The sequence below is a fragment of the Ruditapes philippinarum genome, unplaced genomic scaffold (assembly GCF_026571515.1).
Source record: "Ruditapes philippinarum isolate M1 unplaced genomic scaffold, ASM2657151v2 ctg1601_1_1_1_1, whole genome shotgun sequence".
NCBI lineage: Eukaryota > Metazoa > Mollusca > Bivalvia > Venerida > Veneridae > Ruditapes > Ruditapes philippinarum.
In genome coordinates this window covers 46,517-61,158 of record NW_026867017.1, presented here as the reverse complement: position 1 = coordinate 61,158, position 14,642 = coordinate 46,517, and the positions used below count along the sequence as shown (strand labels likewise).

Below are 14,642 nucleotides of genomic sequence, written 5' to 3'. Positions count from 1 at the left end.
ATCAAGACCCATGTTAAAAAGTTTAAACCATAATGCATTACGATATACAGAGTCAAATGCTTTTTGTAGGTCAATAAATGCGCAGGGCAGTCTTAAATTTTGAGATAAAACATGTTCTATAATGCTATGTAATACAAATGCTGCGTCTACAGTGCTTCTACCCTTTCTAAAACCAAATTGGGCGTCCGAAATAAAATTGTTTTTCTCAAACCAATTTTCTACTCGAGATGTAAGTATACTGGTAAAAAGTTTACCTAAATTACTTATCAAGGTAATCCCGCGGTAATTATTTGTCATGTTTTTGTCCCCCTTTTTATGAATGGGTACTATAAATCCTTGTGACCAAGACTCAGGGAAATGTCCCGAATTAAAAACTTTGTTAAATAAATCTGTGATATGACTACCTATAATATCTATTGTTTCTATAAAATATTCATTTATTAACTGATCACTAGGACAAGGAGATTTGTTCCGCTTAAGACCCTTAACTGCGTTAGTAACTTCTTGTAGAGATATTTGAACGTTTAAATCATGGAATGTAGGGTTATTGACATTAAAATCGTGACTTTCGTTAAAGCGTTCCACGTCGTCAATTACCGTTGTGCTAATATCACTATATAAATTCGAAAAATACGTCTTAAATTCATCCGCCGGAATATTACCATTTTCATTGTTACACTTAGTCTTGAAATGTTTCCAGAAGTCACGAGGCTTCTTGTTTTTTAATTCAATTAATTCTCGAGATTTCTTAATTTTATAAGCTCGTTTCTTTTTACGGATAGTACGTTTAAAACGATTTTTTACATCACAAAGTAAATTCCTATTAACATCGGATTTACAATTATTGAAAACCCTTAGCGCCGATTTATACTCATTTTTAAGACCTAAGCATTCTGAGTCAAACCACTGAGTACAATTATCACGTGATTTAGACAATTTATTGTGAACATTTCCTTGAAACTCCTTCTTAAATAATGGGTCTGCCGTTTCTATTATTGCTGTTGAAAATTGAAAAATTGCAGAGTCTATATCCAAAGAGTCGTTAAAAATAGTATCATTAAATACATTTAGCTTTCCAATTATACCATTTCTAAATGATTCCCTTTTTTCATCATCCCATTTATAATACGTATGATTTTCTGATTGCGTTTTATTGTTTTGTAAGTATTGCGGCTTGTTTCCGTTTATATTGAATGCTAAAGGTGCGTGGTCACTGAAAGTGTTAAATGGCAAAATTTCAAACGAATTGATAGTATGAAAGTCTGTATCTTTTAACAAAAGAAAGTCGATAACGCTACATGCATTACGGTTAAAAAATGTGTACGCGTCTGTGTTTATATATCGCCCGTTAGCAATTCGTAAACCTGTTGCTTTACACAGGTCTAACAATTGTAATCCACGGCTATTACATATGTTATCACATGAGGTTCTGGGAAGGGTCTCGTCAGGTATATAACTAATATCATCGGTGAAATTTACCGTCGAGTCACACATTATATAATCGGGCCTAACTCCTACTCTACAATTCCAATCCCCCGCCAAAAGAGCGCGTCCTAACTGGTCAAATTGATAAAAATCTTGAATAAGTAATTCAAACAGATTTACATCTATAACCCGAGAGGCAGGAGACTCGTCTGACCATAAATATAGACCGCATAAATATATATCTGTATCAAAATTGAAAAAATCAGCATTTAACTTTAACCAAATAATCGTATCGAAATGGTTTTTTACGACAGATACGCCTTCATTACAAGTATTTTTTACATAGATAGTAATTCCACCACTATTTCGCCTAGCTTTCTTATGTTTAAATTTACGAAAAAAATTGTATGTAGTATAATTATCAATGTCAATAATAGAGTCACTATTTGTCCATGATTCACTCAAAATAATCAAATCATTTTTACATAAAAGAGAAACAAAATCAGAGTCTGTTAATTTACTGCCTGTTAGGCCATTACAGTTCCACACCAGAACACTTATTCCACCCTCCGACAGTTCCTAGTCGCATTTGAAAGGTTTACCTTCAATGTACAAGGTATCATATACCAACCAAGCTTTTTTGTTTGCCTTAATTGCGTCATGAAGTCTAGGCACTAACTTCCGGCGACGAGCTGCTATTTCTGGCGGGAATTGTTCATACAAATAGTAGTCTGACCCTCTTAATAAATGCTTTTGTCGACGAACCAGCTCTCTGTCAGAAAAGAACGCAAATTTGACAACTATATTTCGCCCCCGACGGTTCGTGTCGGCACTGGGAGCCCCCATACGGTGTATGCGTTCTAATTTGATAGAATCCGCTATTGATTTTGCGATCTTCAATTTCTGTACCAGAAAGTCTCGAAATTTTACTTCCAAATTTTCTTCCGATAATATGTCATTGGGTTAATTCAGCATGGTATGATTAATACTAGATATGTAATATAGAGGATAAAAAAACCATTTCACTGAAATTACAGAGGATGAAAAAAAAAACAAAAAAAAAACAACAAAAACAACAATATTTAACTGAGATGTAATGATTGTGTTCGTGCGTTTTTAACTGTTTTAATGTATTCAAATTACTTATTGTCGCCGTGAAATGATAATAAGCTCTCCGTCACGAAGTCATTATTAAAGTATGATGACGTCACAGTTCTTACTAAAAAAAAAAATTTTTTCCCGCTAAAGTGGGCAGATGTGTGAAATAAGTTTATTTTTGCTGATTTTTTTTCTCGTTTATGTCATGTACGTGTATGCTATTCCTCCACATTCAAATAAGGCTCGACTTTGACAAATAACATACAATTCTTTGTTAAGATTCACTATTGTACTTAAAAGTATGCATTATATCAAATAAGTGTATCCACATGTAATAAACTTGAATTCAAAAATAAGTAACCATTCACTAAATATAAGCACAATAAAGTCCTACTATATAAACATACAAAAGACAATATATCAGTCTTTGTAACTTCTGTTTAACTATTTAACTATATATGATCAGCCATATGTAAACAAAGAATGTGGATGTATAAGTGAACCTTAAATATCATTTGACAAAATCTCATTTTTATAGCACGGTATATCTGATTCTATTTTCATTATATACTCTGCTTAATATATGAAATTTATACAGTTTTTAAGAGGTTTCAAATTTCTATAATTATGGTTAGCTATAAAGCTCTTACTAACGACTTTGAATATATAATTTCAAGTATCTCGCGAATTAATTTCAACTCAATTTTAATATTCATCATATTTCATCATGGGAATATAACTTATAACCACGGATTTATATTAGTAGATTAAATATATAATTTTAAATTAATTTAATCGATGGTGTTCTTCACTTCATGGTTTAATCAAACTGCAAGTTTCATTAACATTATTATAATCGACGACATATGATAAATACTTGATATGAAAACAATGCCTGGCCGACTATGTTCAGGGCAAAATATAAGTTCGGTGCAAGAAACCACAGTGACAATCCATTATATCGTTGCCTTGAGCTCAACCTTAACCCGTAAAAAAACCGTTTACATCACAATAAAATGACTATGGTTATTTGGTCAAACGTTAGTTAATAACATACTCTGTGGTTTGTCTGTAATTACTTAATAAAAATTATATTGACTTTCTTTTTTCACATGACTGCATGGGATCTTTGTATGTATTTCATGGTTACTGATCATGTTCTAATTCTTAATTATTGTCAAATCTTTCTCTGGTTGCTATAGAAATATAGTATATAAACTCCTAATACAAAATTAAGAATTCCCTGCCAACTAATTTATCTCTGAACCATTGCTACAGTCTGATTCGGTGATGCCAACTCTGACACCTGAACATAAACTTCAAAACATTTTTATGACGATTGTTCTACTTCTACCAAATTAACAGAAATAAAACTGAAGAGTAAACATGAGGGATAAAGTTGAAGATAATTTCAAACTATATTTAGTTTAATGCTAGTATTATTAGGTATCAAGCAATTTATTCCGGAACAAAAGCTATAAATCAATTATCAAATTTACAAACTTTTTTTTTTGCATGCAGACTAAAACCAGGCTTTCCTAATCAAATACCATTAATTTTGATATAATTTCAATCAAACAGCGTGTCATTGACAAGAAATTCATTTTTAATTTACGTATTACATACTTGTATGACTGAATTACCATATAGCAAAAAGTGTAATGGCAATTAAATACCTACGTTACATATCATTTTTAAGTCCACACAAAACATGTTTCAGAACTAGAATCAGAAACGTATATTATTGTTGATATCAAAAATTCAAGTCGAATCCTTTTAGACAAATGTCATGCTTAATTTCTATCCTATTTTAGTAACGGCTTCTAATACACGTTACACCAAGCTCCTGAATAAATTAATTTTCTTATCGAAAGGAATATTATCTTCCTCCAATGAATTCATCGTATTTCATTTAAATGTTAATGTCTCCCCATCAAAATTTCAAAAAAAAATCTTGGTACGATATCTCAAAACTTTATAACTTTATTTTCAGTTTATGCTTTATTCAAAAGAAGATAATTAAAAAGAAATGATTGAGTAATTTCATATCAGGAAAATAAATCGGAAAGAAAGCATGTTTTCAACCAGTGAAACTATCTTTTGTAATAATATTTCATCTACGTATGAAATTACAAACGTTTCAAAAAGTGAAAAAGTGATAGATTTGCACACAACAAGCTTTATAAACATTTCTTAGTAAACTTTTTCAATAGACCATACAATCTTTAAATGCACACAACATGGTGTATGCAATGTTAGAATAATAAACATACATTTATCATTGCATTTTTTCTTTTATATCGGTATGTCATACTCAGCGGTATATGAAATAAAATACATACAATTTATAAATCAAATAAATGAAAAGAGCTTCTTTAAACATTGATGATCAAGTGATTAGGTAAACTTATTTCATTCTTATGTAATGTAAAATAGATAAAAAAAGATATCTGTTGGTTGAATGAAAGGGTGTCCAGCACGATTTTAATTATATTATAATTTGTTACTCGTACATAATGCACTGGCTGATTTATTGCATAAGATTTATAAAATGTTAATGCTGAAATAGTGAGACATATAAAATCTGATTATTCAGCAGAACAATCTGATACTGGTACCATTTTAACATTATCATTAAGTTTAATGAATGTTATGTCAACATACATTACAAACATACGCATCTTATAAATGCATTTATGCTTTAAATTTTAAGTATTCCTTTTTCAAAAAGAAGACAAACGGTTTGATTTATTTGATTTTCTAATCTTGCTTTAACATTACATTTAATTTTTTGCCAACTTTTTTTCTTTGTAAATCGTGGCCTTCTCTTTAACTTATACCAGGTTAACTTTTTTGTTATACGTTACAAAACTAATGCATGATGCTGAAGCAACTTCTTGGCAATGAAATGATAAATAGCAGTTTGAGCTTAAACATTTCGCAAGTGTCAGAGTTATGTCAGCATCATGTGATGGTAAAGGTTACATTTCATATCAGAGTAGAACATCTTGCCCAGGAATTAAAGATTTGTAACATATAAACACAATTATTGTTTTGAATTGAATATCTCAGTCAATATTTTATGATCTTTATCTATTAATTTACACCTGTAGTTGCATATCAACCTTTCTTTTGCACAAACCTGTCGGAAAATATATATTCCCAGTGTTAGTTTAATTATGTTAACCGGACCGTTGCCACACAATTAGTTTTAAAATTTGCTGACTTAGTTTCCAGTAATGTATTAAAGTAGGTCCTTGATAAATTGTTGTGGTAATGCTCATCTAATTGAATATTCATTAACTGAGTCTTTACTGAAGTGATAAATGGTCGATAAATGTTTGGTATAAAAAAGATATCGTTTAATAGAATAAAAATTTCTCCTACATCTATAATGACATCAAAACTTTAAGATTTTAATTTTTGATACGACATAAAATATCATATTTGATTTACCATTACATAAATCAAAGTGCAGAGTACAGATAGACTGACTATCAGTTACTTTATGTTGTTTTTCAGCCTGATATTATTTGACAGTACTACAGTTTGAACTGCTTTAAGATGGAAAATATCTAGAAAAGCAATCTCACCTCTTCTCACTACTAATCAGTACATCAACAAAGCGCAGAGTTTATGCCTAGTAGTTTGGCAATATCTTAACAAAATAAAAAGTGACAAATTAGTGAAACTGTTTGAATCCTTTAGGTTAAGCAGTCATAATCTAGCTATAGAAACCGGCCGTTATCGAGGTATAGATAGACAGAATAGATTGTGTGAACATTGTACAATGCATGTTGTTGAAAGTGAATACCACTTTCTTTTAATCTGTACTCATTATTCTGAAATTCGCAAGAAATATTTTCCAAACACAGCATGGCCATCTTTACCTAAATTTTATAGTTTAATGTCAAGTAGAAAACAGTCAACTTTACTGAATGTATCGAAATTTTTAAATGAAGCATTTTTGAAAAGAAATGAAATTAATATGTAAATTAATGCATGTCATATAGTTTACTGTTTCTCCAAATCAGCTTCGCAATGATGTAACAATTATGTAACAATTATATGTCATTTGATGTATGTGTGATTTGTATATATATTGTAGTTTGTTAACCTTTGCCAGAGGCATTTTGTATGCTGATTATTGCAAATAAAATATTGAATTGAATTGAATTGTTATAACTATTTCTGACATGTATCAGCTTAGGTTTCCAGCAGTTTGCTTAAGTAACGACACACAGAGTATACCGATCAAGCTCGCAAAAACGGTTACTATGGTCCAGCGCTAACCTGCCCAAAAATGTGGTTGTTTTTTTTACATATTGTATATTGTCTTTATACTCTAATTTCACGTTTCTAATGCAATACATATCATTTAAGGTAATTCATAAGAGTGATTATCTTTTCCTCATGGTTGTCTGATGTACGCTTAGTATCTTACATATTGTACAATACAAAAAAAGATTGTTTTGTTAAACAGTATGCTTGTGAGATGCTTTTCTTGACTGCCAAAAGTAACCGAGACTTATTGATACTCTTGCAAGTTCATATATTGTGCAAATCAAAGTAAAGGATGTTATTCCTGTAAACAAAGCAACAGAAGAATTATTTATCGTGCAACAATTAAATAAACTGATCATATTATATAGATTACAAATTAAATTAACGTTTGAATTAAAAATCATTGAATTTTGCACAAATAATAACCTATTTTATCAGCAAGATAATAAATACGACGTGAATATATTTCATTTTATCAAGTACGCTATTAATATGTTAAACCTTGCTTTACTGAAATCATATTTAGATTATAAATTAAGAACACTATAAAAGTCATTCATCTAAAGTGGTTTTAATTGATAAATAAATAGTGTAAATATTTTATTGAACTGTAAATATATAAGAAATAGTTTGATCTTTGTAGCATTAGATACATGTGTAATGAGAACTATGCATTTCGCATACAAAGTCTATAACAAGTAGAGAAACTGATAGCGAACAGCATGGATCCTGATCAGACTGCGCGGATGCGCAGGCTGGTCTGAATCCATGCTGGTCGCAAACCCATTATGTTGGTTTTGTCGTGACGCGGCTCATTTTGTTTTCATCGAACGTCCCAGTCTATATACTTTCATAAGGACGTAAGATATCGTGGATAATTTCCGCTAATATCAACAAACATGTATGTCTTTTAAGCAAGTTTTGTCGACTCATTTATTGCACCTCAAGAAGTTTTATTTCATATGTTTTTTTATACTTGCATTACATATATAATTGATGTCCATACCATACAACTTTATTGAGAAAACATTAATATAATTATACAATATACTGTCCCATAACATATAAATGCCAAAATAACCTAATATACGATTTTTATATCTGTTTTACCATGAATGGGCTAAGCAATTCTTAACAAACAAACAAACAACATTTACTGATGCCAGTAAATATATGATCTTTAAATATTAATTATCTTGATATCAAATTTGGCATGAAATATGGTTTACATGTTTTACCGCTTCACTTCGAGGAAGACTAGTAATTATCATAACATTATATATAAATAAATGAAGTCACTCGGATGGTGATTGAGAACTAACATTAATCATTATTTTTCCTTTTTCATTTCTGGCGACGATCACAGCGGTATAACATAATAAAATGTATAAATTAATACAAAATATTCGAAAATAGATGAATGATCTGTTATCTAACTTCTAATTAGCTATTACATTTGTACTGTTTTATTTCCTGTTTGATTTGTTAAATTTATTCGTGTACAGATAAATAAAATGAGCTTTGAAATTGGCATCTTTTTTAAATATATTGCAGTTAATGAACCTCTCGAACTGCCTGCACGAACATTGCTATATATTACCGTGAAAATGACTAAAAGATGTTAAGACAAATACTAACTTTGCTAGTCTCACATCGTATTATCTGTATATTCGTAAACGTATTGTGAACTGCTATATATACTCAATATAACACAATGATGCTATGAATAGCTCTGTTTTACTATTATTTTAAATTATTGTAAATTTGAGAACTTACAGGTTTTACAGGGGTACGAAATAAAAATGATACACATGTTTACAATCTCCAACAACGGAAGTTATAGCGAATTCTTTACTTGGAAAAAAAAAAACGTGTCATAAAGTTGTAAATAAACTGATTTTACAAGGATTATAAGCAATTATACTTGACTTAAAAATATTGCTACCGCTTTAAATTATAGAGGCAATTTTAAATTTGTTTATATAAAGCCGTGTTTGCTTGATAAAGTAAAACAGTCTTTTGAAGTGTCATTTTAATTTAGTTTTATTTCTATTCCATGTGGAAAGGTTTTACTTGCTGGATGTATGAAGAGTTTGGATATTGTATATCCCATTGATCAGACGTCTGGTTCTCATAGCAGGTAGCTGATTTTATGACAACACTGAATACCTTATAATTATGGTATTGAATTTTTTATTTTCATATAATACATGTAACAGGCTAGAAAAAAAGTGTAATGGAAATGTTCAATCGTTGCAATTAAAAAGACACACACTTAAGATTGTCATATCATGGTAAAATGAAATTTATACCGAACGTTATATCTAATCAACACATCAATCTACTTTTTAATATATAAATATTAATCCTTCTACATCATAAAGTAATTGTACCATCTAAATAAGATGTTTGCAAACATTCAAAATTCAAAATGACTTATTTAATCTATTTATCTTCTACCACTTTTACTTTACCTTGCTTCCTGGTAACAACACTACTTCAACTGTAAATACTTAAGTTGTGTAATGAATTAGGGAAAAAACAAGTAGTGCAAGAGATGACAGGGTTTTATTGAAATTTACTGTATCACCATAAGAAGCATCGCCGTTATATATCATAGTGTTTGCAGCTTCTAAAAAACAATTTCTTAAGATATGCAGCACGGGCAAAAGTTCAAAAATTTAAGATCGCCACCATTATGACCGCAAAGAATGACAAAAAGCAGTAATTTTTAAATGAAACTAAACCGGACAGTGAGTAAAACAGTACCAATGTTACCGATATTTGTACATATTTTGATATTCTTTTATTTAAAAGTTACACGTATTACAATATGTTTATGCAAATGTTTTTTTTTTTTTGTGTTTAATCTTTTGAGAAGAGAAAATGAAATCAGGTAAATACTAAGTCTATTCTGTTGCATGCTAGTATTGTCCAACAAACCAGGGAAGATTTTTGTCCATGTCTTAACAAATGGATCAAGTGAAAGGCTTTCTCTTCTAAAGAAATCGTTTGCTACCACCATACCCACTCTTTATGTCTAGATATATACACGGTATTCACATGGAATGTAATGCTCGTTTACATTTTTTGTTTACTTTATAAGAATATATCAATTAATTTTACAATTAAATGAGTACGAATATACGCGCTTGCCAGAAAAAATTAAAATTAAATGTTGTCTCAAATATACTGCACGTATTCAAAACTTTTAACCGGATTATCCTTTAAAACATTAAGTGTGTTTTTAAAGGCAGTTGTGCCATAGAAATGAATATTTTTTCTTTCTTTAGAAAGGGTAAAACATTAGTTTTATGACATTAATATTATGCCTTTAGAGAATATAAGATGCTTATCACATGAGAAAAGTAGTGGTGAATGTGAAATTAGTTGTCATTAAAGAAGTAAGTTGTAAACAAAGTTGTTTTTGACTTTCAACAAAATAAAGCACAGCTACTGTACTTATTTCCGAAAAGCAACAGAAGTAAAAGATGGTTCAGATATATGGCCAATACGTAACTTTTTGAATTCTTTCAGGACACCAAAAATAAAATAAAATGCTTTTGAGAAATAAAAATAAAGGGATTTCTGTAAAAAAAATTTTATTTATTCAAGGTTATTAGACCTAGCACTTATGATATCGATCTCAAAGATTAAATACTCGCCCACAATGATTGATGACATTTTTTTTTTGCGTCATCTGCGACAATTTTTGATGACACATTTAATCATATATATCAAATCCTCATAGAAAGTTTGTAATTATTCAGATGAAAAATGGTGTTACATGGTGTTTAGTTCTGTATAAAGTCATATTTAAGTTTTCATTCAAAAGATGATGCAGAGTTGATCCCAAGTCATGCTATGTTTGGAATGTGAGCTTGAATTGGGATTTCATAATCCATAAATTATGTTGTATATCGTATATATGAATGTATCTTGCTAAATCAGTATAGTATCGGTACAGCTATATGCAGTTACTATATTTCATACATGGGTTTTAATATATTAACAAAGAAAGCGTATGAAAGATTTTATGTTTCTTGATTCACATGTTTCTTTATGATATGAATCAATGCACTTACAATATCTAGTTATGCATATATCTTACAGAAATCAACTCCAATTTTGATTGGACAGCGAAATTCTTATTCTAAAGCAATTTGTTGCATAAACTAATAGTAAAATCTTCATATTTTCCTCAATCCTTCAACTCCATTGTTTTTGAGTCATGAAGCTGGTTAGATGGTGGTTATACAAAAGAGAAACATGTTGTCAATCCAGCCTCGTAAACACAAGAACAAACGGGCATTGCTAGTTTCATTTGTACCTGTAATTTGTAATCAAAGGCTCATTTATGCCTGTTTTATTGAAACCTGTTTGTAAACCACGCTTTCTTGAAAAGTATATACGTGTTTAAGCTGTCATACGCATATGTGCATTTTAAATATTCAAATATATTAAAATATATATTTATATAAAAGTTTTTGCATATTTTTAGAAGTAGGAGTGATGGGAGAAAATGGCTTTCTAACTAATTTTTGATTTCTTATTTAAGCCTAACAAGTCACAGCGGGTGTCTACAAAAATGATTTATTCTTTGGTGCAAAACTGGTGGCATCCTAACCGCATTCATTTTTTAAGAGTTTATTTAATGATATTTGTAATCTTCGGGTATTTTGTTGTATTTTACGAGTGTTTTACGGGAAATATCCTATATCTCACCAAACACAAGTTTGCACAAGGGTGAAAAAAGATGCATTTAAAGATTGCATAACGCTGCACGTTTATTTAATAACATTCCTTTAATGTGCAGATTACATTAAAATATTTTGATACATAAAGTATATCAAATTAAATGTAGAAAAAGTGAATCCGATTTGATACGTTCCAAAGTGCACGTGATATTTATTTAACCGAATGTAACATGGTTAAACAAAATATAAAAGATGCAATATAAAACGTAGACTGAACTAGGATAGCAATACATTATGATACCAAAGAATGTGTAATGCAGTTGTTATGATCAACACGGATAACAAAAGAAGAAGAAAGGATAAATAACTTAACCTTTTCTGTCGCAAAAAGTCGTTATTTTCATATAACCAGACCAATAATCCGATGGATTAAATGACGTAGTTAAAACTAACTACAGATCTTGTTTTGATGTATAAATATTATATAATATTTCTAAACACTTTACATATAAATTCTAATCTATTTTCACAACACTTTTAATATTAAAGTTTTTTTTGCATGTAAATGAATGCAATGTGTAATACACGATTTGTTTACTATGAATGTTTAAATGTGGATGATTTAGTTGCATCCTGTTAGACAAGAGTCTATGAGTAAGCGCCCTTTGTGCTCAATCTGACCAGTACAGGTTGCAACAGTATTTCACGTGTGTTTACAGTATTTCACGTGTGATAACAGTATTTCACGTGTGTTTACAGTATTTTAAGTGTGATAAGAGTATTTCACATGAAGTAACAGTATTTTATGTGTAGTAACAGTATTTCGCGTGTGCTTAAAGTATTTCGCGGGAGGTAATAGTATTTCACGTGTGATAACAGTATTTCACGTGTGGTAACAGTATTTTACGTGTTATAACATTATTTCACGTGTGGTAACAGTATTTCACGTGTGGTAACAGTATTTCACGTGTAGTAACAGTATTTCACGGGTGGTAACAGTATTTTACGTGTGGTAACAGTATTTCACGTGTGGTAACAGTATTTCACGTGTTATAACATTATTTCACGTGTGGTAACAGTATTTCATGTGTGGTAACAGTATTTCACGTGTGGTAACAGTATTTCACGTGTGGTAACAGTATTTTACGTGTGGTAACAGTATTTCACGTGTGGTAACAGTATTTCACGTGTTATAACATTATTTCACGTGTGGTAACAGTATTTCACGTGTGGTAACAGTATTTCACGTGTTATAACATTATTTCACGTGTGGTAACAGTATTTCACGTGTGGTAACAGTATTGCACGTGTTATAACATTATTTCACGTGTGGTAACAGTATTTCACGTGTGGTAACAGTATTTCACGTGTGGTAACAGTATTTTCACGTGTGGTAACAGTATTTTACGTGAAGTAACAGTATTTCACGTGTGGTAACAGTATCCCACGTGTGGTAACAGTATTCCACGTGTAGTAACAGTATTTCACGTGTGGTAACAGTATTTCACGTGTGGTAACAGTATTTCACGTGTGGTAACAGTATTTCACGTGTGGTAACAGTATTTCACGTGTGGTAACAGTATTTCACGTGTGGTAACAGTATTTTACGTGTGGTAACAGTATTTCACGTGTGGTAACAGTATTTCACGTGTGGTAACAGTATTTTACGTGAAGTAACAGTATTCCATGTGTAGTAACAGTATTTTATGTGTAGTAACAGTATTTCACGTGTGGTAACAGTATTTCACGTGTGGTAACAGTATTTCACGTGTGGTAACAGTATTTCACGTGTGGTAACAGTGTTTCACGTGTGGTTACAGGTATTTCATGTGTAGTAACAGTATTACATGCACGACTTTAAAACGAGATATTATATGATATATGACAATATATTGGCTTATTACGCTTAGGCTTCATAAAAGTCATAAATAAACGTATTATACAACATTTAGATGTTAAATATGATTCATGTGACATTTTGTTGCAGCTTCAAGTAGTTCATGGAATAAGAATTTTTAGTTAAAACGAGTTAACTTAAGTTGAAAAACAGTCACACAACAAAACTTGTTTCTTCTGGAATGGACAACTTTTGCTTTAACCTTACAAATCACAGTTATGACATGCAGGTAACCGATGACGACATTATAAAGAACATAGGAGTGGATGCTACGAGCAGTAAGACTAAAGGCATTATAAGGTTGACCACAATGACTCATTAATTCTCGGGCAACACCGCGGCATTTTCATTAGTCAAGGTGTCTTGTAAATTGATATAACTATGTATAACAATTAGTCCAGTTGTCAGCTATAGCTACGGCTTTATATATAACGCCCGAGGCCGACAGGTTTTACAGCTTTTATTTTAACCAGACATTTTAATTGATACTTCTGCTTAGTTGCAACATCATGAAAATTTCGATTTGCATTATGCATGTCCGCGCTTTTAAATTATAAGCTATTAAGCTGCATTTCCGTATATAGCTATGTCATGTATTTTGTACAAACGAAGGTCTTTCCTTTATGTACACATCTACATACATAAAGTGCTTCTATGTGGCCCCCATTCCTTACACATTTTAAGTAGAAAGGAGAAATAAAATAGTGGTTGTAATATGTAGGGAAGACTTAACTGTTTCCGCTTAATTGTTGATAAAACAAGTCATATAATACAAAATCATTTAAGAATTTTCAACAAGATGCAGGTTTTATTTTTGATAGATCAAAATGAGCTACTGATTGACATATTTATATATGTATGGTGAAAAGGAACATTATTTGGAATTATTTGGAACGTCGGTTGTACCAAAACAAACATTTTAAGACATATGGGACTTTACATATAAATGACAAGTTTAACTGTAAAATAACTTCTCAACACTTCTAAAACGAGCTCAGTCGGCACCAATATTAACATAAACGTAAAATGTTGTGTTTTTTTTATGTAAGTATTCGTTAATTTGTAAAGAAAGCTAAAAATATGTTCTTACCTTGTATTTTTGTCTAAAACAACTTCCAGTTGAGAATAATTTCCAATATGAGCATATTAATTTTTCGTCTGCCTTTTCGCGGCAATTCTCGCCTTCTCGGGACATGCGCGAGATTTTGTCACGTGCGCATCACAAAACGGCAATATCCACA

The 14,642-nt window shown here is 30.7% G+C and overlaps 1 protein-coding gene across 2 annotated transcripts in view; it reads right to left on the bottom strand.

Moving 5' to 3' along the window:
- LOC132734506 (uncharacterized) overlaps positions 1–14,642 on the bottom strand; it is a 53,481-nt gene extending 38,839 nt beyond the window's left edge. The window contains exon 1 of one of the 2 annotated variants that reach the window (XM_060721253.1): positions 14,492–14,642. In XM_060721253.1, the coding sequence (XP_060577236.1) occupies positions 14,492–14,596 (105 nt within the window). In that variant the 5' untranslated portion in view covers positions 14,597–14,642. Of the gene's footprint in view, positions 1–4,203; positions 4,345–14,491 lie in introns of those variants that run through there. The other variant, XM_060721257.1, reaches the window with a different exon arrangement.